This window comes from Odontesthes bonariensis, chromosome 23, assembly GCF_027942865.1.
Source record: "Odontesthes bonariensis isolate fOdoBon6 chromosome 23, fOdoBon6.hap1, whole genome shotgun sequence".
Taxonomy (NCBI): domain Eukaryota; kingdom Metazoa; phylum Chordata; class Actinopteri; order Atheriniformes; family Atherinopsidae; genus Odontesthes; species Odontesthes bonariensis.
The window spans coordinates 14785893-14808391 of record NC_134528.1 but is presented as its reverse complement, the minus strand read 5'-3'; the positions used below and the strand labels follow the sequence as shown (position 1 = coordinate 14808391).

Genomic DNA, 22499 nt, shown 5'->3' with positions numbered 1-22499 from the left:
TGATTACTTATCATTCATTAGTGATTGTGGCGCTAGGGAGTTAAAGTTATAGACACTTTTAATTTGACAAGTTATTTTTAGACTAACTTTATTTATTTATTTTTACCAATACGCCCACGTGGGGAGTGGCCTTTCTGTTTATGGGAAACATTTGTTGGCCATATGGTCAGTTTCGGAGGAAAATAATATTTGTCAGAAGTGGGATTGTAACCACGCCTCCAGGGGAGACTACGACCTGAACGTAAGCAGCGCCTACAGCTCGGCCATCTTGACTGCAGCGTCATACATGCCGAAAGGTTTAAAAATAAAACACACAAGAAAGAACGTGTGATATAAGTACTTAGTTGTTGATTTTAATAGTTTGCAATTTCCCATAACTCGCTTGTAGCCAGATGAGGACCATTTGTACTTCTCTTGTTGGTGTTATCTGAGCGACGAAAATCTTAGGTCCTACCGAGATTTGAACTCGGATCGCTGGATTCAGAGTCCAGAGTGCTAACCATTACACCATAGAACCCTTACACCATACACTCCGTCCTGTAAACTTTCTCCTGACACCATGTCATATTAATATGGATGACGTATAGTTGATGTACATGAACTTGGCCTGCTGCATTCAGGGACATGACGAGACCCCCAAAGGAATAAAATAATTCAGATATAAAACCTCAATGACTCCCAAAGTGCAAAAAAACCCTCCAAATGGACCCCCTTCCAACTTGTTTCCCTCTACTTTAATTATTAGATTCACTTGAATCGTCATAAATCTCTGAATCATAACCTTTGAGAAGAGGACGGAAAACAAAATTACACAAATCCGACCAGCATCATCTAGTTGTTACAATCTTCAGCACAGGAGGGTAAAAAGTCGAGAATGAAATGAGTTTGCACAGTAGTGAGATTTTAATACACCTGGAAAATGTCAGCATCCATGTTGTAATTACAGCCTCTAGTGTAAATACAAAGCATACAGTCTCTTCATTCAAAAAACCTCTCTAAATGCCACATATTAGTGCTGTAATTGTGTTCCTATAATGTTAAATAGTCAAATTCTAATCTAGTTCTAATCTATCACTGTTAAATAATGCAGTGATAGATGTAATAGTCATTGTAATTATTTATTAGTTAGAAATTGACATCAGGTGTACTGCTACTCAAGTAATAATAATAATAATAATAATAATACATTTTATTTATAATGTACTCTTCATGAGGGATCTCAGGGATGACAAACATCATCTCAACATGATATTCTTGGTCTTCTTGTTCAGGGGTGGAGGGCATGTGATAAATCTCTCTACCCTCTGGCTTTAAATCAGTCCAAAGACTCTCCTTCACCAGCTCTCCTCCAAAGAACCTGAACAGCAGAGTAAACAGCGTTGTCTGTTTACAAAGCTGGGCTTTCTCAAACAGAGAAATTTGGTTTTGCTCACCTGTTTCATTTCCATGTTGACTGCTGACAACAGAAGAAAACATTGAATCACACGAAGGATGAACAACAGAAGTGATGCACACGTCGTCAAAACTTTTCCTCGGATGGTGATTTTTGGACTAACCTGCCCAGTAAGAGGAGGGAAGCACCAAAGGTCCATCAACAGACACACCATAGAGCAACTCAGTCAGCCAAGACATCTCTGCTGGGCTGTCAACAAAAACTTCTCCTGGTTCATTCTCCCATAGTTCTGCCTCTGTCATCAATGCAAATACACAATTCGATTTTAAGGAAAAAAACAAAAAAAACGAAGCAGATTAATCAGCTTGTGAAAATGTGTCAAAGGAAAGTGAGAATGACTGATTTCAGCATAAATTGAAGACACAATGCAGCATCCCTCGTTGTTGTTGAAGTCATGGCTGTGAATCATTTCAACTTTATTTCTTTCCTACACAACAAACCTGAGATTAGAGGAGTTTATAATCTGTTTTATAAATTAAAGAATAACTAATGAATGCACAGGTCACAATCTGACAAGCAGTCTTAACAGCTGACCTGATGGAGAGCTTTCATCCTCCTCCTCCTCCTCCTCCTCTTTGGTCCAGGCTGGAGCTGTTTCCACGACAACGCTGCAGTCAGACATGGAGGATGTGAGGTTGTGGCAGCGAAGTCTCTCTATTAAGCACGTTGTGTCACAGATGTAGGCCTCTTTGTAGAAGTGACTGGCTGAGGAGACACAGAGACAGTCAGAGAGACACATCTGAAGTGGGATTGGTGTTAAAACAGGACACATGAAGCTGATCTAAAATAGGAGTTATGTTAACCGAACTGGGTATAACTCCGGCAAATAAAGGGGATCAAATAAAGAATCTTGCTGACCTTGCACATCCTCTAGCTGCTGTATGTAGCTGACTGCATCCCTGGTGTTGATGTGGAACCGGTGGCTGTCGCTGAGGTGCCTCAGGATGTGTTTAGAGTGGAAGGCAGAATGTGTGTAATACACCAGCTTGGGAAGGCCCAGAGAGCCCACTGCTGTGATTTCAAACCTGTTGCCCTGGAAAGTGAGAGTGAGGCAGGAATATAAAGGGAGAGCTGCTGTTGCGTGAGTCTGTGTTAGTAAAACGATAGCACGCGAGTGTGCCGACTTTAGGGCCAACCTGGAAAGTGAAGCTGTCGACATCGGTCCAGGAGAAATCAAACAACACACGTCGCTTCCCCTCCACCTTCTTTGGATTAATAATCATAAAAGCAAAGCAAGCTAACTCAGGAGAACACTGAATATAAAAGTTTATCATCATCATTCCTTCAATGACTGATTTGAAACCTGGTTTCCGACCTCAGAAATATGGACTCCGGTCAGTGACACACCAAGAACGATGAAACTTCTCGGCTTCTTCTTCTCCTGCTCGTGCAGTTGGAGGAACAGATCAAATAAAACCTTTTTAGCTCGTGAAATACAAAATGCAATAGAGATTGGGTTCTAAAAATCACAAAGACATAACCAAGACACAAAAATGATGCAGTGTGCGAAGGAAGAATCTGGTCAAAATAAAGCTTCACACATCACACCGGCACTATCCGTAAACACAAGCCAGACCTGTCTCATTCTGTAGAAGGTCACCGCTCCATCCTGCAGGCTGCCGACCTCTTTTATAAACCGCAGGATGGCTTGGCTGCGTGACACACCCCTCAGCTCACCATGCAATACTGGACCGTGTTGGAGGAGGTAATCTCTTCCCCTGCGCTTTATGAGCTTACACAAAACACACGATAAGAGCCAAGGTTAGCTGCGAAATATGGAGACCCAGAAGGGCAAAAATGGCAGCGTTTCAAAAGACATTTTACAAAATCTAGTGACAGAATGAATACCCAAATAAGATCTCACAGAACAGAGGAAGAGCATACATTTCATGGAATGATTTTTTTCTTTTGTTGTATTTTGTAGCTCAGGGTCACAATTTTTTACCCAGTAGGGGAAGTAATCCTCGGGAAGAAAGTAATGTTTACGCTTTCTGTCCTGTCCCCTCTCTTCCTGCTCCAGGTCTCCGACTTCAGCTTGGAGGGCGGACGCTGCCAGCTGGAAGAACAGAGCTTCCTGGTGACAGCCCTGTGAATGCAGCACCTTCTGCCTCAGCTCGGTGTAGTAGAGCTGCTGCACTTTGCTGCTCCTGGGCGGGAAGGTGAGAAGCGGCCAAAATTCAGATGATTTCCTGTCTTATAGTGCTGGGACATTTTTTAGAGAAAGGTTACGACTGTAAACAAACTTACAATATTAGCAACCCACTTTCCACATAAAACCGCACCCTCAAAAAGAAGATGAATGGGACCTGGAGGTGTAGAATGAATTATTAGTCCTCTGCTAAAGTCTGCAGTCGTATCTCGTCTGACAAGCAAACAGAATCCTGCAAAGAAATTACGAACCATTTCGGATCCCCTGTTCCATCTTTTGCCAAAGCACTTGCTCAACTTTTGGTCCAAATCAAGAAAGAGATATTCGTTATCTTAGAAAACAAAATGTGCATCATAAATCAACCGAGGGAAAACAAGGTGACATCAGGCACAATGATATTCTCAGCACTAAAAGGACTTTCCACCTCCCCCCTCATCGCCTGTACACACCAATGGCATTCCACAGTAAATTAGATAAAAACGTTTCCTCCCACAAGGGACAGTAACTGACCCCTGAGAACAGCCAGACCGAACACTTGGAGATCACTGACTCCAAGCTGCTGCAGCACGCTGCTCAGCACCTCCCGGCCCTTGGCTCTCATCTGGAAATCACAAAAGTCACAAAAAACCCAGCAAGAAATCATTAAATAACGTCACCAACAAATGAGCTTTGTGCTCACATTGATACTAAAGCTGAAACGATGGAGTCTTCTTCCTGATCCCTTGCATGCACTGTGAATTCTGCAATCCTCAAAGTGACCACAATTTATGGGAAGGTTTTTTTGTTGTTACATTATGTAGAATAGCCCCTGAGGTATACACAAACATGTTATGATTAGATTTAGTTTATGGTTTTATATTTCCAAGTGATGCATCACAGGTCTAATTAGTACAGGAAGTTACTCACCCTTACAGTACAGTCCAGGTGCTGCTTGTTGGGTAGAAGGACACACACAAGTCGAGTCTGTTTTGTCCTCATTGTCACAGAAGCTTCAGCTCGTCTCAGCCCTTCTTATATCCTCCTCCCGTCCTCAAACCAAACACAAGCCTTCCTCCCTCCTCAACCTGATGCCTAATGAAATGTGGGAAGATATAAGAAACAGAGGATCCCCCACAGTGCGGGGGCTGCAACTGGGGAATGTTTGGCACTTCTTTCAGCAGGTGTCGGATTGATTTCTGTTCTTAACTCTTGTGCGGTCTTAACATTCTGTTCACTCTCCTTGTCGTATGGGTCAAAAATGACCCACCCTACCAAAGCCCCAAAATAAAGCAACTTAATTGAATTTTAAATCCAAAATCTATTTTGTATGATGAAACCACCTGTTATTTATCTATTCAACTCAATTCAATACATTTTTTATACCACAAACCAACTGTCATTTTGACCAACAGTTACCTTGTTTTCTCAGTTTTCTTTTACATAATAAAGGTTTATTATTGCTATTATATAAATGTGAAGTAATTACTTCTGAATTAATTATATTGAAAGGGAAAAAAACAATGAACTTTTTTCTGGTGTTTAAATGTTTTTATAATTCACGGGTCAAAAATGACCCAAAAGACAATCTTTGTACCCTAGTGGTGTACAGCCCACATGGAAACATAAACAAAAATAAAGTATGACTTTTTCTAATGATGGGGCCCCTTTAGGAAAAGTCATAAAATTTCAAGTTGGAAAAAGATAGTTTACGGTAATTTTTCTACAGCTAAACATGGTAGTGGGTCACTTTTGACCCGCAAGACAACAGGAGGGTTAAAAGATGCAGCTTAAAACCATACCACCGTATGGCAGAACACTCAAATATGTCAACATCAGGAGGACAAATTTGGGATAAAGGATAATTATCTTATCCAATTCAAGGCCTGGGAAAAAAAGTGCAACAGCTGCGAGTCAGTTAAATGATGATGACATGGAACCCACTCTAGAAGTTTTCAGCTGAAACTTCCGCAGGTTTGATGCAAACTAAGACGAAGCTCGTGGTGCTCTATATGAGATCAGGGATGGGCTGCATCTTCATGACCTTTCTGCCCAGCTGCGAGGCAGGGAGTGGCAGGATGGATGGATTACAAAGAAACGGCTGCCAGAATATGATGGCAGCTGTGAGTGACTGCAATGCACAAAACCTCTCCACCTGCAGTTAAACAGAGCCCGTTTGTCTGTTTCTCTTCAGTCTTTGAACATTTATATGATGGCTCTACACATGGTGGAGGACATTCTTCACAAAATGGAAACATTTTCTGTACCTGCACATTTGGTGTTGGTTTAATGATGCCAACACAACCATTCAGTCGGTAAAAGAAAAAAAAAGACGAGACCATTGTTAATCTATCATTAATTTATTTAAAAACAACATCTAACACTGCCAATTGTGCTTTGTTCCAATGAAGCGAAAACAAAAAAAAAAGTGACAATTATTATTTCTTTTTAGTAGCTGGTGATTCTTCTTAAGGTGAAAACCCGTTCTCTCAACCTAAGCAACCTTTTAAGTCACAATCTACAGTGTTCGTTTGGATTCCCAGATGAAACATGCACAAAAACGGAACATAAAAACACAACCGAAGAGCACTAAAGTGCGTTAAAAAGGCACCCGCTCCCCAGGTACAGGCATGTTTTACATCATTACACAGACAACTGTGGTGGGATGTTGCGAAATGCAGCTCCAGTAGCAATAAGTCTCAACAATTCTCACTGCGGTTCATAAAAAGCTGAATCCTGTTCGTACCGGTTCCATTGAGCATTCTACAATATCACATTGACCTTTCAGGTGCAGATGAGACACATTCAAGAGCTTTCTCTTTAAACTTTAACACACTGTAATGCACACACACTACACTAAGATATCATTCTTAGGTTAAGCGAATTTCACATTGAAGAGTCGATGATTAAAGACGTGACCAGAGGAAACATGCAGAACAGTACATACAGTGGTTTTTATCTTGGCCCAGGGGTCCCTTGTTGAGGCAACTTGTACAGGCTGCGGGCTCAGAAACGCTTTAAAACTCAGCATGTTCGAAACAAGATTCAGCATGAGAACACTTTTGCACACTCATCACACTCCCACTGAAGTTACATACTTTTCTGTTTGTCAACATGCATCAGTTTGTCCTTCACAAATCCACAACTTTTAATCAAGGGTTCATTTGTACACACAGCACACTTAACAAGTTGCATTAAACGACACAGGTAATAAGGTTCGTATGTTCTGGAAAAACACATTTAAATGGATTGCAACCAGCAGTATCGTAGACAATTGTCACAAATATTCATATTAACAGTTTTTTTCTATTTGTCCACACACAATCAGTATGATTAGAAGTCCCTGCAATCGCAGTTCATCAAACTCTGACCCTTTCAAACATGCTCCTTCCTCCTCTGCCATCAGACATGCACACTCACTCGCCAACACGTACAACACTTCATGTCGACTCTAATGTTCATTTCAGATTTAGATTTTAAATTACTCCTACAAAACAGGTCAATTTTAACTTAGTATGATTATAGTCTGCTTTTATTCTATAGTGTGGCTTCATTTTTTTTTTTTAATGTCTGACTTTGCTTTTAATTTTCATGAGACACACGATCTGGATTACTTTACTGGTAGTTTCAAATGCACTTCTACAACATGCTTTTGTGAAAGTGAGGAAGTGATATTGAAATTTCATAGTCAAGCCAACAATCGACAAAAATAAAGAGTAAGTATTCCTTAAAAATAAAAAACGACTACTGTATTCGTTACCGTAGCATTTTGCTCTTCTTTAATCTGGACTTGTTTTGTTCCTCAGGTGTATCGTCACAGCACAGTAGATACCATCTTGCCGTCACAAACTTAGCCTGACTCTCCGTAATCTCGGTCTTATAAATGCCCAACATTTGGAGCAGAGTAGCTCACACAGCAGCAGTGCTACAAAGGCTTATGTACACTGTGAATAATGTGAAAAAAAGTGGTCATCCCAAATGCCTGCTTTCCCTGAAACACGTGACCAAAGAATGTCTGAGCTGACTGCATTTGAATGCATGTGGATGCAATGGCTGGTATTAAATGTCTTTTAAGTGCTGTGCGATGGAACATTCATTAAGAAGTGAAAGTTGTAGCACAAATAAAGTCGAAGTCTCTTTTCATCAAAACCCCTTTGATAAAAAGTGGAACTGAATGCACTTAAGAGATGAGAGGTTTGAAAGCACTTAACCTGGAAGTGATCTTAGCCTAGACTATGCCACACTTTCAACAGGTATGCATTAAATTTACTGAGTAGATATTTCTGATAGGCTGAGACACTAACTGCTTTGATCTCTAAAACCAACAACTGTACAGAATTGCTGACCTTCACTTTAATGGGAAATTGAAACATATATACATATTTTGCAGGGACACAGTATTTCCCAGGTGTCAGCAAACCTGTGAGTCCAGTATTTAAACACTAAAGACAGCAGAGTGTCTTAATCAGCGCTAGAAACGAGAGGCATTGTTCTTGTGACCTATGTACAGGAATTTCTTTTCAAAATAAGCTTTACATTAAACTACATTGTTGACATTTTCTACTGTTTGATATCAGAGTGCACTAAATAGATTCTAGCAGTTTTACAAACAAGCAGAAGTCTACATAAAAATGCCTTTGTTAGTTATGTTTACAGTTATTTATTATGCATATGTCGTATTTATGAAAGGCAGCTCCCTTTGTTCAGATTGCTGTAACGGTGATTATCATTTTTTTAGCCTGTTTGAATATCTTTTCTTCCACTTTAAAATTTTGATCGTATTAAAACGTATCGACTTCGCTGGCATGATCTTAAACACAGGATGATTCCTGGAGGTACCTTCAGGGAACGATGCGTAATTAATCATCTGCAGGCAGTCCAGAGACTGCAAAGAAAAATGGGAAGACTGGCTTCAAGTTTCTTCCGGCTAACAGTTAACAGTTAGCGGCTGTTACGTGAAGGCACTTCCTGGTAAAGCTTTCCACAGAGTAGCACCTGGGATTTTTTTTAGAAGTAACCAGTAGAAGCCCTTAATTGGAAGGAGCCTGGGGTCTGACAGGTGTCGAGGTTACAGCAGGGTGAAACCTAAGATGTACTGCAGGAGTTTATTCCGATTGGCCTGAGGTAGAAAGGTACTGCTTAGCTCCAGGGTCGTTACCTTGTTCTCCCTTCGCTCCTTTAGGACCTACAAGATCACAACAACACAAGAGGAACAAGTTACCTCAAACCGGAGGACTGTGTACACCTGCCAAAGTCTACAAAAGCAATGAGAAACTTCATGTCATGACACTATGTCCTCAGTTTAAATTGAACATGTTTACCCCGAGCTCTTTGAACGTCCTCACTGTGTTCTTAACCAGATAATGAGTTGCACTTTCGCCTGAAAAAGAGGAGAACATGATTACAAAGTGCTCAAACAGATTTTCAATAAATAAAGAAATGACAGAAAATGCTCTGTTAAATAAGTCTCTAATTCACTGATTCTTTAATCTGCAGTTTAATTTTTTATTTTTTTTTCGTAGAAATGGATAATACTGCTATAATCCTTACGATATGTTTATACCAAGTAGGTAAATCTGGGTGACAATTTTTCAAGTTAGCTGTAATCTACTTCATTGTACAGCATGTGGGAAAATGCTGCAGTATTACCATAAGCAGCCACTCCTCTCTCTGTGCGTGTGAGCAGGTATCTGAAGAGCCTCTGGGTGTACTCTGCCTCAGGCATGGGTTGACTCAGACTGTGCACAAAAATGGCAGCCCCACTGTAGGCCTCCAGCACAGGGCTGAGCAGTCGCTGAAGGAACACAAAGAACTCCTGGTGCTCCGGTGAAACGCTCACCTGATTTATCGCAAACACAAGACGGTCAATCACCGGATGCCATGTGAAGCCCAACAGCTTGAAGTTATACCGGAATGCAGAAAGCGCTAATCTTATTAGATAGGTATGATGAAATGAGACCTTTAGGTAACGATCTCTCTGCTCCTCTCCAAAGTCACTGTCCTCGTCCTCTTCGTCGCTTCTCCAGGAAAGGGGCTCAGAGAACTTTTTGGGCCAAGGCTCCTCTGCGGGGCCGGGGCTCAGTTCTTCTTGGTCCTCCTGACACGCAAAGACAAATTAGATTGACTAGGCCGTCTAGGTTTATCAAGGTTTATCAAGGTTTATCAAGGGCGGCAACACTAAGTTCCATTTTTGTCAACCAGTAGCAGAATTACAGTCTGTAAACTCACCTCTGCCACGTAGAGAACTCCATATTGGATCAGCCGGCTCACTGCATCGTGAAAAACCTGGTAAATAGTCTGACAGGGCTGTGGGGCAAGTAACAGAATATGTGAGGAGCATTAGTTACCAATGTTGTAAATCAGGGTCTGGGATAAAAATTAAGGGGGCAGTTCATTTCTTTTTTTTTTCTCCCCCCCACAGTTAATATGGTTGCTGAGAACTGAGTCACTCAGCAGTGGAAGAACCAAATACATATGTAGCTCATGTATTTATAGTCAAAGTTTTAGCTGTGACGATTAAAAAGTTTGAAGGCATTAGATCAGATGAGGATTACATATTGACACGGGTTAGTCAAAACGTTTTATATTTCACTTAAGAAGCAAAAAGTGACATGAAATTCTTTAAGAAGTCCCTTCAAAATGTCCTCTTCTCAATTGCAGTTCTTTGCACAGTCAAAAGCTTGGAAAAATGCAATATGCAGGACTTACTGGTGCCACAGCCACCTCATTGATAAGGAAGTGGGAGAGACCGGCGGCCTTGCGGATGAGCTTCTCCTGACTGAGAAGTAGACTACTTGGATCCACAGGCTGGTGATCAGAACCTGACTCCATCACCAGCTCTCGCTGCAGTGACAGGATGCTAGAAGCTGGAGACAAACAATGAAGGAAATAAGGTGGAAGACACATTACAAGTTTGAGACTTTTGAACCTAAATTGTGACGGACTGGGCTGGCACCGATCAACACCGAATAGTAATTCGGCTAACATACCAATCATTGCATCAGAAATAAAGACATGAAAAAGGCCGTTGCTGTAGAAGTTGAGCTCAAAAAGCGCCGGCACAGTTTGGCTGGGTGCGATGGTAAACTCTCCATTGCGATTGGCGCTGCTGGTCACATTGATGCAGTTTTCCAGAAGGTGCAGGGCACGCATGACCACATCCTCAGAGTTCCCCGAAAAGCCCAGGTCAAAGTCCCGGGACAAGATCTCCTCCTTCATGTTGAAGAAGTCCTCCACAAGCTTGGACAGCACCACCCCCTGGAGGAAAGAGAAGGAAAGATATAAACCTGGAATTATTGAAATAAAAATGATTGAATAAAAACAAAACAAAGAAGAAAAGAAAAAAAAAAGCACAACAGGAAGTGCAGCCAGTTTGGCAGGATTAGAAAGATAATCAATTTAATTACATCAGTGCACCTGCAGAGGGCAGAGCTTCACCACTACAGTATGGTGGCGGCTGTAAAGGAAAGCAGGGGGACCAATATTTCTAGCTAAGGCATCCATTTCTTCTGTGTGTCTCAATGTAATTTGTAAGAGAAGGAGGAAAAAATGGATAGGAAGAAGAGGGCAAAAAAGACGGAAAGAGAGATTGCACCGCAGGCAGTGACAGACCACGAGGAGAGAGGAAGAAATGGAGAGAAAAAGCCCGACTCACCTGTCTGTGTCTGTAAAGCAGCAGGCAGGCCACAATGTGGGTAGACATGATAGCTGAAGACTTGTTAGCGGCTGTGGAGAGAGATGCAGATAAACTGAGCAACACAAAGATAACATTATCACAGCGCACACATGGCAGTTCTGCTAACTGTTTCTATATCTTCAACGTGACATGAGTTTCTTTTTGCAGGTCGCAAATGTAGAGCAAAACCAAACAGAAGCAATGACTATAGAATGACATGTTAACTTGGCAACTAAAACTCAGTTTAATCAAAATGCATTTGTTTAGCGGCAGATTATATTCATCACCTCAGAGCACATTACAGACTAACATCAGGACCGTACGGCCTTATAGAAATATATAGAAGAAAAAACAAACAAACTTATAAATAGCTTAGAAATAACTTAGAAATAAATCTCTGACTGATCCAGACTTATGGTGGACGCCCATCTGCCTAAACCGGTTTAGAAGGGGATTTAAAAACATACAATGTGCCAAGTTTGTCTACACATCACTTTGGTTATATAAAATTAGGGAACTCTCAGTAAAAACAAGAATTAAACTTATCCAAAAGGAGTTGACTGCAAAGATAAGACACCAGATGGATCAAAATTATTAACGTGTTTAAGGACAAAGGTTACTAGAGTCCATCACAAGCACAGTGCAAGCATAGAGGTGCAAAGCATTTGTGAACACCAAAGCCGGCATTGCATTCTTCCCCTCTGCTGTTTCTATCCTCCCCTCGTCCCTATTGGCTAAAAACAACATGCCATCCAGCTGTAGGCTCTGTGATTGGGTGGGCCGATAGAGAAAGAAAAAAAAAAAAAAAAAGAGAAAAAAAAACGTAGGAGAATGCAGCTGAATGAGCCGGGGTGAACCGGTTTGTGTAGCGCTACCCCCGGGCAAAGCACCCTAAGTGATGTGAAGCGGATGGGCTGAAGCTGTGTTGTGTTGGATTTCAGTTAATAGAGGAGAGTATTTCATGGGTGCTTCCTTTGTCGGCAGGTGCGCCTTTAACTCAGGGATGAAAAGGAGACTCTTGTGATTGTGAAAAATTTTCAAAGAAAGAAAACATGTGCTTCAGTCATTTTAATAAATGAGATTCTTGGCAAAGCTGTAAAGGACTCATTGGAAGGGTGCAGCAAATCTACAGTCTGTCATGATTCAGAGTTTCTTACTGAAGAGAACATGCTTGGCCAGGTTGTTGATAAGTTGCCGTCTAAAGATCTCATCAGGCAGCTCTCTGTCCATTTGCTCCTCTTCTTGCCCTTCAAACAGCTCAGCATCAGGCCTTGAAGGATAACAATATGTGTTTTATTATAGCATATTATATAGTATGCATAATTTAAGCAGCTGTTGAATACAACCCCAGCTAATTTCTCTCAACTAGCATACCTTTTTCTTTTTGCTTAAAGGGGACATAAAATACCACATGAAAAGCATTTGTTGATGAAGTAGGTCCCTTTGGATTAAAATCTTATTTTCAAAGAAGTCAGAGAATCAGAATCAGAGGATGGAATTAATTATCACACAACAGTTAAGACAACTAACACAGAATTTTAGAGGGAGGGGCAAGAAGTTGTCCTGAGCCTGCCTCCTGCCTTACTTTTCTGTCAAGGCCTTATGCTACAATCAGCTCCGTGAGTTAAGTAATAACTACTCTGAGCTGAATATATACTTAATAAAGATCATTATTAATCAACCGTGGCCATTCTGACCCTGGAGCTGCATCTTTCACTGGTATCATTTCCTCTTATTTCCTTGTCTTGATACATCTCAAGCAAGCAAGTCGCACTTAACTTAAGACATGAAAAGCTGGCAGGTGGAAGTCAGAATAGTATTCCGACAGCACATTGTGTAAACTCGTGACCCCACGCATGCTGGGACAGACTGCAGCTGTCCTTGTGAATGTACTGTACGGCTGTCTTGGGGACAGCTTTGAAGTGAAGTAACCCCTGCAAGTGCCAAGTCGAGGGCTCTTCTCAGATGTCAAATGACAGACACTGCTGTGAAGCAGCAGGAGGGAGAAATTGAGTTTGAACATGAAGGTTGTTACATCTAAGACTGAGGGACATCTGCTTTGTGCATAAGTGCAGGTCAGATGAAGACATCACTCGTGCTGAAAAGAGGAGAGTGTATGTGTGTGTTTGCACTCACTGAGCAGAAATGATGGTGGGCATCAAGGTGTTTTCCAGGGACACTGGTGGTGGAATATGACGGCTTCTCTGACTGTCCAGATACTCCTACGTACGAAGCACAACCAGATTGATACCAGGGCGCTGGTGACAAACTCGCTAAAACGTTACTGATTCATGAAAGCTTATTGGACAATTTAATGGGAATGTATCCATATTTTGTTTCACTGCGTTAAATAAAGAGCATGATCTGAATTCTGTCAATGAAGGGTCTTCCGTTATTTCTATCATATTCTATCTGTTGTCAATCACCTTCAGAGAGAAGGGTTGGTTGAAATCAACACGAACACAACCGTAGTTCTTCCTCAGCATCCTGAACACTCCACATGCTATTCCCCACAAGCTCTCATTCTTTTTGGGTTTGCCCTAAAAGACAGAAAGGGTCAGATGGTTGTTAAAAACATCTCCAAAGCGATGTATTTAAAAAAATACATGTTTTTGTTGCTAAAAAACACATTTTCTCCAAGGCATATCCAGAAGCCACATAATGAGCTATAAAACACACTAAAACAACAGACATCATACAAGAGCTTACCAGCTGTTCACTATTGTAGTTGCCCTCAATAATGCGGTCGTAAGAGATGCCAACTGGCACCACCAGCACATCCCCGATGGCCCCAGTCCACAGAGTGTCGACCACAATGGACAGCATGCCTGCACGTGCAGTCGATGGCTTACCACTGCGGGACCGAGTACCCTCCAGGTAGACCTCCAAAAACTGCTGCTGCCGCAACAACTCCTCTGTGTACTGGAGAGAAATTGAAACAGGGAGAAATATATGTGGGAAGGATGGGAAGAAGGTAAATTCAAAAAGGTTAGAGACTTTGGGTGCACATTTTTGATATTCTTAAACATAAACTTACTAAACGCAAGTGTGGCAATTGAGCCTAATAGAGACTATGGATCTACTGTGGTTTACAGCCTGGATATACGTTACACATGAGTGGTCGTAACCGACACTTTGACCCTGATACACAGTGCGGGGCACTGAGCACGTGCAGGTAGCCATGCTGTGTAATTATATCCTCCTGATAAGTGTATACACAGCTGTCTGTTGCTATACTGACGCTTTCATGATGTGTATTTTTGTTCTGAAATAGACCATAGGCTGTGGGACAAAGGTCAAGCTATTAAAAAGACAGAATTTTAAAGCAGCATGTGAATTATTTTACGAGTTATACCTCTAATGACATTTCTATGAAGACACAGGCGTGCCAGAATTAATCTCAACCTCTGCTAAATCACATTACTTCATCTCCTTTGGAAAAGTGCTCTGACAAACTTGTGTTCTGTTATTGACAGAGCGCAACCTAAGATGTCCTCGGTCCAGAGGAATAAACTGAAGCTGACCTTTCAAGAAGCTGACCTTGTGTCTCGCTGGTAACTTTTATCGTAGGGATGCAATACAACGTGGACTTTATAGCTCAGCATACCGGTTATTTTGTTGCCTTCATTATTCTCAACTACCTCTAAAGATACAAACAGTCAGTAATTTGCAACCTGGACTCAAACTATCTGGCGAATGTAATCCATCACCACCGAATCACCATTTTGAAGCACGTTTATAGCATTTCTACTACTCAGGCATTTTTTAAGTGGCTTTTGATGACAAAGCGATAATACTCACATTAGTAGTCCTTCACAATAGCTCTCCTAAAGATTTTGCGGCTAACACAAACCTGCTGATCTGAATTATCGGGTTGAGCAAAAAGCTCAGGTTTAGGTCTCAATCTCCTATGATGCCTAATTGATGCATAAAGCATACATCAGAAGAGTAACACTTTTTGTACCACCAGGAAAGCCTTAAATCACCATTAAAAAAAACTCTGTTCCCTGTGTGTATAGTGGCTGTATCATGAAAACCTATCCATAAATGAGTGGCAATGGCTAGTAGAAGTAGGAAAGCAGCACATCTCAGGGGGCATTATCTCTGAATGACTACAAAAAAGACAGGATAGTGGCAAACCCACCCCATAAATCTAATGATTTGAACTATAAACTAAAGTAGCGAAAGCCGCAAAGCGTGAAAACAGCTCTTACTGTTAAAATACAAACAGACTCTTACTGCATGCAGGAGTGATCTGTACAAAATGTCTCTCGTCCCATCGCCCGTCTCTTCCATTTTCCGTCGTATGAAGAATCCTCCAAGTTTACGAATCAAAGTGCTGGAAAAAAAAAAGAAAAAAAAAGAAAAAAAAAAAAAAAAAAGAAAAAAAAAAAAGATGGCTTTACTGGCTTCCAAGCTAAATTTTCAACATGCGTCTCGTGCTGATGAAAGCATTTTTCAGGCACCATAGATCACTGATATGGTCATGTTTTTGGGGCTTCAATATAAAGACATACAGATATCCAGGCTAACACCTTTGATTCTATTTGACTAGAGATAGATTTAAAAAAAAAAAAAAAAGGTGAGAAAATGGGGAGAAAATTGCAAATAGTCTCTAGATTGTTTGGCAAGGTATTGCACCTCATTGTCTCGCTACAACGACTTTTTAGAAACAGGCAACCAAAGCCTGCTCAGCTGGTCTGGTTAATACTTCTGAGACACCAAACAGACATCGCCATCGGATTCAGGATATTGGTGTACAGATATTTGTTTACAAAGATTGGGCATGTCTGTAATTAAAGGCTGTCGCGGTATTGTAATAATTCCTCTTGAGAAATGTGATCACTTTCCTGACTTTACAAAGAATGATTTTGTTACCTGTATTTTTCAAAAACGTCTTTATTTAATTATGCCTCATCCTATATGTGGACACAGTTTACTAAATCCAATGATCAAAGAGAAGATAGTTCGGGATGATCCTCTTTGGGTGTTTATTGTAAGTAAAATGCTACTTGAAGCAGGTTAGCATAAAAGAGGATTACAATCTGTTGCAAGACTGGTTTCTTAGCCATTTAAATCCCTCTTCATCTCGTGGCATGAAACTGAACTTTTTACTTTCAGAGAGCAGAAAACCACCTTTTCCAATAGATAAAACTTTACACAAAGCTTTAAGGCTGTATACCTGAGAATAGGGATGCTAAGGTTGTTTCCAGCAGCGATGTGTGGGGCTTTGATGTTGTGACAGAAAAGAATCAATGTGATGAGCAGATAGTCGATGTGCGATTTGTGAACAGGAAGGAAGACCATGGGAACATTTTGCTGGAAAGATAAAAATGATAAAAAGGTCAAATTTTTATTTCTAAACCAGTTTAAAAAAAAAAAGACAACTTGCCTTTTCATTTAACCTATTTACAATTAACATAAAGAACATTTACCATATCTCAGATGATCAAATGCATGTAATTCCATGTGTAACACTGTCTATATAACTATAGTTATTTCACGAATATTCTTAAAGCCCCTGCTTTGCAGATAGATGGTAAGGAAAACTTTATTTACAAACAGAACTCGGCAACTAAGACTTTAAAGCATATCATGAGATTTTAGTGCAACAGTTCGTGCAGTGAAAGTTTAATCCATTGTATTTTCTGTGTATTTGCTGCTGACCTCTGTGGCAGCTTTCTTGACCATTTCCAGCTGTCCTTTGTGGATCTGGATGCTCCAGAAGAAACCATTAAACAGCCTTAGGAGCACCCACCCCGTCAGCCTATACACAGAGAAAAATGGATAACAAATAGCATGTTATCCACAGCTAAATAAATCTCACAGCAGTATAAAAAAAAACATGAAGATCTCCTGAGCTGGGTCAAGATGCTCAAATGCTCTTATAAACCAAACAATATCAATACCTGATAAAGGCTGGTGAAATGTTGGCCACCATCTCCTGGAGGACGGCCCTGGCTTTCTGCTTCACTTTACTGACAGCCTTGTGCTCCTGGCCTGGCTTTCTGGGGGCAGCTTCAAAATCTGTGGCCACCTTCAAAATAGCAGTCTCCATCCTGCCATCAACCAAATCAGGACACAAACATAAGGATGCAGCTTTGAGCATAAAAGTGCAAACAGTGAAAACATTTGGATGCCATTTCTATCTCTGTTGTCACTTTTTATTCTCTTTATCTTAAACGACACAGTTACTACTTTAACTGTTTGAGTATTCCTTAAAAAACAGCCACATTGCTAAGCACTGAGGTTAAAATGCTACAAAGTTTGACACTCTTCTTCAGGGACCTTTAAATGTATCTTTAAATGTTATGGAAACACCTACCTGCCGTTGTTAAGCACATTGTCCACCATGTTCCTGGTGAACATGTCCTTGTGGACATCTCTTTCCATGACAAACAGCACATAACTTAGCCTGCGTGCCAACCAGCCCCGCTGTCTGCACAAGGAAAAACAGACACACAAAGCACGCAGGCTATAGTCATGAAAGGAATAACATGTTTTGCAAATGATGTAGCTTTGTGCTTAAAGAATAAGCATGAAAATGTGATCAGGCAGCTACTCGCCCACCAAAACAAATATAAAAAGTATAGTTTAATTGATTACATGAATGAGTCACACAGTTTTCTTGGAAAGTTGTCAGGTCAAAACTGATATAACCGTCCACACTTCTATAATCTCAGCTTTGTTCCACTTTGCTGAGATTACACCAACTCTGTTGAGCCAAAACAAACAGTACCTTCGTACACGCACTGACTAAAATCTATCTTGACCCAGGATGTTTGTCTACATGATAATATAACTCAGATGAAAACACACATCTTTCAATTGTTCTTGAGCAGTGAGGAACATGATGTCAAGTAGCCTTAATTTATGTACTAACAGCTAAATGTCCTTAAACTTTAAGAAAAAAAAAAAAAAGATTCATTTACTTGACTTGATTTACAGGATGCAGGATGGGGTTAAGAAATTGTGGTGTCTTACTTTGTTTTTGCTCGCTAAGGTCAGTCACTGGATGCACGCGTACGGTGTCCACTAACAAACACTTTGAATTATTCATTAATCTACCTTTCCACTGTTTCAGATCAGATCAGCCCTCTTGACTTAAAGCCATTCATTATACACTGGGTTGCTAAGAAGCCCAGCTTTACTTTCCTGACTGTACAGTTTGGTGGAGTTTCAAAAAGTTGCATTTGTTCCTCTTTCAAGGTTAAGGGCCTGCTCAGAGCAAAACACAGTGAAAGTGATATGACACAGTACTAGAGGAAGTGGATTTTGTTTTGTTTACCTAGTGTGGGTCTCATTGATGTAGATGACGTTACGCAGCCCCAAAGATGGAATACTGGGGTTGAATAGTTGATCCTGCAGCAAAAATAAATAAATTAACTCAAACAATGGGAAGGACACTTGAATCATTGACATTTGAAAAGGCAAATATGATATTTTAAGATCTTTTAGAGAAATCCCATGCATATTTATTTAAGTAGCACCCGCAAACAAACTTTTACAAGTCTGACACACACTGAAACAATGATCATAATGAGTGACTGATTCAAACATAATGAATTGTTTTGACTTCCAACTGGCATTTTTGCCATTTTCTTTAGCGTTAAACTTTAGCACTACAACAAGTTATAGTTTACAGCTGTCAAGAGTTCAGCTAGTCAGCTCAGGTTAGAGGTAATTAGCTGTAAAGTAACTTTACCCAGCTCTGTGGTGTACAGGAGTGACAGCATCGGCCCACAAAGGGCCTCTTTCTGTTCAGCAGACCCTCCTTCCACGTGTTGGCAACAGAGCGCAAGACTGAAGGGCTGGTGCTGCGGTCCTTAAAGCACAGCCACACACAAAACTCAATTAAAAAAATGAGAGGAACCGTTCAACGGAACAAATGCACGCAAAGACAAGATTTACCACCTTTAATCTGAAAGGACCAGCAGTGCTGATGCTACCGCCCACTCTCATTACAGCAATTAGCTTATGTCGGTGACTTACCAAGTCTTCATTGGGATGTTTCCAGCGGTTATACCACTGCTCCCCATTGTTGACCTGCAGCAACAAGCCGTCCGACAGCTCCATATTATCTGCTGCCCTCTCCTCTCCCACCAGATCACACAAACCAGCTGCTGGCAAGCTGGAAAGACACACAAACGTCCTACAGTTACATTTATCTGAACAGAAAATATGCACATTTCAATTTTGTAAAATTTGCCTAACTTTAGACAATATATTAATTAGTCACCATAAATTAAGACCACATGACCATCCTAGCCACAGAGAAATGCTTACTAAAAATCGGATCGCCAACACCTAATGTACTCCCTCAGCTGTTGCAGCTCGTTCTTTTGCTAATTTAGCTGTTAAAAACAAAAGTGTCTTTAAAAAGGAATGGGGTCTCATATTCTCAATGGGATATAATGACTGATTAACTACCATCAATTAAATTAAGTAATAATTAGATGTTTTAATCCAGGCATATCTTGCCCAGCTTGCTGGTATACCAGGGTGGATTTTACAGTTTTTTCGTTGTTATGTTTGTCTTTAAACATCAAAGTTACATTAACATGGTACCATTTGTATATATCATGACAAAAATCTACAAATAAATCCATTTAAAAAAGTATAGGAACAATTTGTGAGGCAAAAAGACTCAAAAGAAAGTCCACTACACAACTTCCAATATATACTGGACGTGCCTTTTGCCATTCTTTGTGTCCACTTTTTATAACTGAACATTAATTTAAGAAAATGGTTACTTCCTTAATTTTACTAAGAGCTCATAAGCTGTTAGAGTTGGGGCAAAGACTTCCTCATTTTACGAACCACTCAAGCATCCACACACCGACAACAGCTGCTATTAAAGTGAATCAATACTATTCATATGCCTTTCAAAATAGTCTTGATCACCTTGGATGAGCTGACGGAAAACCTGCTTTAACCGAACAAACCTTTAACTCATCAACAAAAGAAAGAAATTAGACTTTTCCTGACAGAAGCAGGTTTTCGTAAATTCATGTAGCTTTATCTGACTAACTAAAGCAGGTACCTTAATCTCAAACAGTCAGTGTCACATCCTGTGAAGCTGTGCACCAGCTGTGGACTTGGTTTTATGTTCTTATGCATGAGTGCTGTAGGCAGACGTGTCCTTAGTACCAGCCACATCCAACACATTCTTGACTTTGGATGATATTAGTCTGTAGATAGCAATATTTGCCAATAAACTGCTTTTCTGCCACATCACCACGTCAATCAAGTCAGACACAGTACATCCTGAGCCAATACCTCGGATTCTTCCTGACTGAATCAGATAGCAACCTCAGATTCTTTTTCAAAAGTAGTATGAGTGCAGTCTGTTATCAGTAAGCAGGTCAAGAGTTAAGCATGTACAAACACATCACCAATGACTGATTTAAAGCTTTCCTAAAGTATCTGGCAAGCCCATTTTAAGCCTCAGAATGAAAAAGTTGGATGCAATTTGAATCTGAAATGGAATAAAAATGACTTGACAGCAGTTGGAACAAAGGAAACAGTAAGGTTTTTACGATCAGTGTGTAGTTATCATTATGAGATGTTCAAAACAATGCCACACCGAACCACTTAAAGGGAACACAAAACAGCTGAGTTTGGAAAGTGAGAGGATTAGTCACTTTATGAATGAATGCTCTAACACTGAATACAGTAGAGAAAAGTACAGTAGATCACTCGGGAGGACCCTGCAACTCCAGCTTTCTGAGCATAAGTCAGAGAGAGATGGCACACATCATCTTTACGATGTTTTGGTCGTAGTCTGTGACAGCACACAGATAAGGGGAAACTGGGTTTTCATGGGGTCGGTGACCAAGAGTACTCCTACTGATGGGGTGACTTTGCTGGAAGCAAACCAGATAAGCTAAAGAATGAGGAGGTGGTGAGATTAGGTAACAGGTAAGGATGGCCACTTTCAAAGCAAGTAGCCTGGATAAGTCAGCATGGAAGAGTGCTTGCATTAAGATGTTATGTGTTGCTACCTTGCTATATTTAGGACTACATCAAATAGTGTCTGAGGCACGTGTTACCCATGATTATATTCCGGATTTTTCAATTCAGAACAAAAGAAAGGATAATAACAGTCAGACTGTATACGTACGGGAGTGGGTTAATCCGTCTCACACTCTTCGAGCTGTCTGCTGTAACCAGGTCAAACACGAAAAGTCTTTGTGACAGATGGCCAGCGCAGATAGATAACTAGTACAGCAGACAACAATAGCACAAACCAGGCAGACGGTTGTCCAGCTTCGGTACACAGCAACGCCGTTTTGTTTCGCTAAAGCCGCTAATAACATCTATGACATCTGGACAGAATTCTAGGCTCCAGTTCGTGCAGTTATTACAGCATATTCTCAGCAGTCTCTGTCAGCGTCTGTGGCTCTCTGCAAGGCATGCCGCTGAGCGTCATGGAGCAAATCTCAGGGCTTAAGGGACTCACAAAGGAGTCGTTTTAGCCTGCCTTAAACTAAATACCTTAATAGGTAACGGGAAAGCTTTTGACTGATATATGTGGGACTGAAATGGCAAGATGTGAGATCCCACGCTGTCAAGGTTCCTTTAGATCTCAATGTCAATGTAAAGTTAACTGGCCAATGTCAGGTTATACTACGAAAAACAATACCTAATGCAATGTCTCAACAAGCACCGCTATTCTGGGTGGTGGGAGCTAGTGTTACAATACAGTTATTGTGTCTTTGACAATACACGAACCGCATTGGCTACAGTTACTTGAAACACTTGCGATGTAGCTGCTAGCATCAGCGTTAGCTCGCTAGGACGGCTCGCGAGAATGAAATATCACTTACCTTGAATATTGTTTTGCGCTGACTCATTTCTCAAAAATAAGCTCGTCGACAAAACAAACCGGCCAGCTGCTGGGTATTTTCAGTACCCTTTGCGTTCGCACCCAAGGTCTACTCTGCTTTAAGGAGCGGACGGAACCGCTTTGACAGAGGAGAGATGTGTGACAAGAGGGAGTACCACTCGTGGTTGTTTAGTTACAGCAACCAACTGGCAGTCGTGTAGTTCTGCTAGCAGCCAGGAGGGGTCAGTGCTGAGTCCATCTGACCATCTGGCCACACCGGCCGGACCATGGACGGAATACAGACCGGGCCGACTGGGCACAAGACCAAAACTTACCAAAGAGGCCATGTTTGATAACACACTGATTTCCCATAAGCGAGACAAATCTACCACAGAAAGACCCTAAATAAGTCAAAACT

The 22499-nt window shown here is 40.9% G+C and overlaps 2 protein-coding genes and 1 non-coding gene across 4 annotated transcripts; all 3 read right to left on the bottom strand.

Moving 5' to 3' along the window:
* Window positions 1-445: 445 nt before the first annotated feature.
* Window positions 446-517, bottom strand: trnaq-cug (transfer RNA glutamine (anticodon CUG)). The gene has a single exon. It is a non-coding gene; the product is annotated as a tRNA-Gln (tRNA).
* Window positions 518-880: 363 nt separating this feature from the next.
* On the bottom strand, window positions 881-4669 carry LOC142374111 (FERM domain-containing protein 6). 2 transcript variants are annotated; one of them, XM_075457642.1, is made up of 13 exons: window positions 4509-4669; window positions 4113-4203; window positions 3854-3933; window positions 3701-3759; window positions 3399-3600; window positions 3030-3185; window positions 2769-2834; window positions 2590-2658; window positions 2312-2486; window positions 1988-2158; window positions 1557-1688; window positions 1434-1456; window positions 881-1357 (listed from the first exon to the last, which is right to left on the bottom strand). In XM_075457642.1, the coding sequence occupies exons 1-13, from the start codon at window positions 4578-4580 to the stop codon at window positions 1316-1318; spliced, it is 1338 nt and encodes a 445-aa protein (XP_075313757.1). In that variant the 5' UTR covers window positions 4581-4669; the 3' UTR covers window positions 881-1315. The 2 variants fall into 2 exon arrangements, with proteins under 2 accessions (XP_075313757.1, XP_075313758.1); XM_075457643.1 differs by having other exon boundaries at window positions 1434-1453.
* A 1250-nt stretch (window positions 4670-5919) lies between these two features.
* Window positions 5920-22280, bottom strand: gpam (glycerol-3-phosphate acyltransferase, mitochondrial). Its single transcript, XM_075456871.1, has 21 exons — window positions 22083-22280; window positions 19246-19384; window positions 18959-19078; window positions 18542-18615; window positions 17579-17692; window positions 17163-17312; window positions 16921-17020; window positions 16436-16572; window positions 15493-15592; window positions 13963-14175; window positions 13680-13793; window positions 13390-13475; window positions 12411-12523; window positions 11233-11303; window positions 10568-10835; window positions 10287-10444; window positions 9807-9884; window positions 9538-9675; window positions 9228-9417; window positions 8900-8958; window positions 5920-8763 (listed from the first exon to the last, which is right to left on the bottom strand). The coding sequence occupies exons 2-21, from the start codon at window positions 19327-19329 to the stop codon at window positions 8647-8649; spliced, it is 2484 nt and encodes an 827-aa protein (XP_075312986.1). The 5' UTR covers window positions 19330-19384; window positions 22083-22280; the 3' UTR covers window positions 5920-8646.
* Between the last annotated feature and the right edge of the window lie 219 nt (window positions 22281-22499).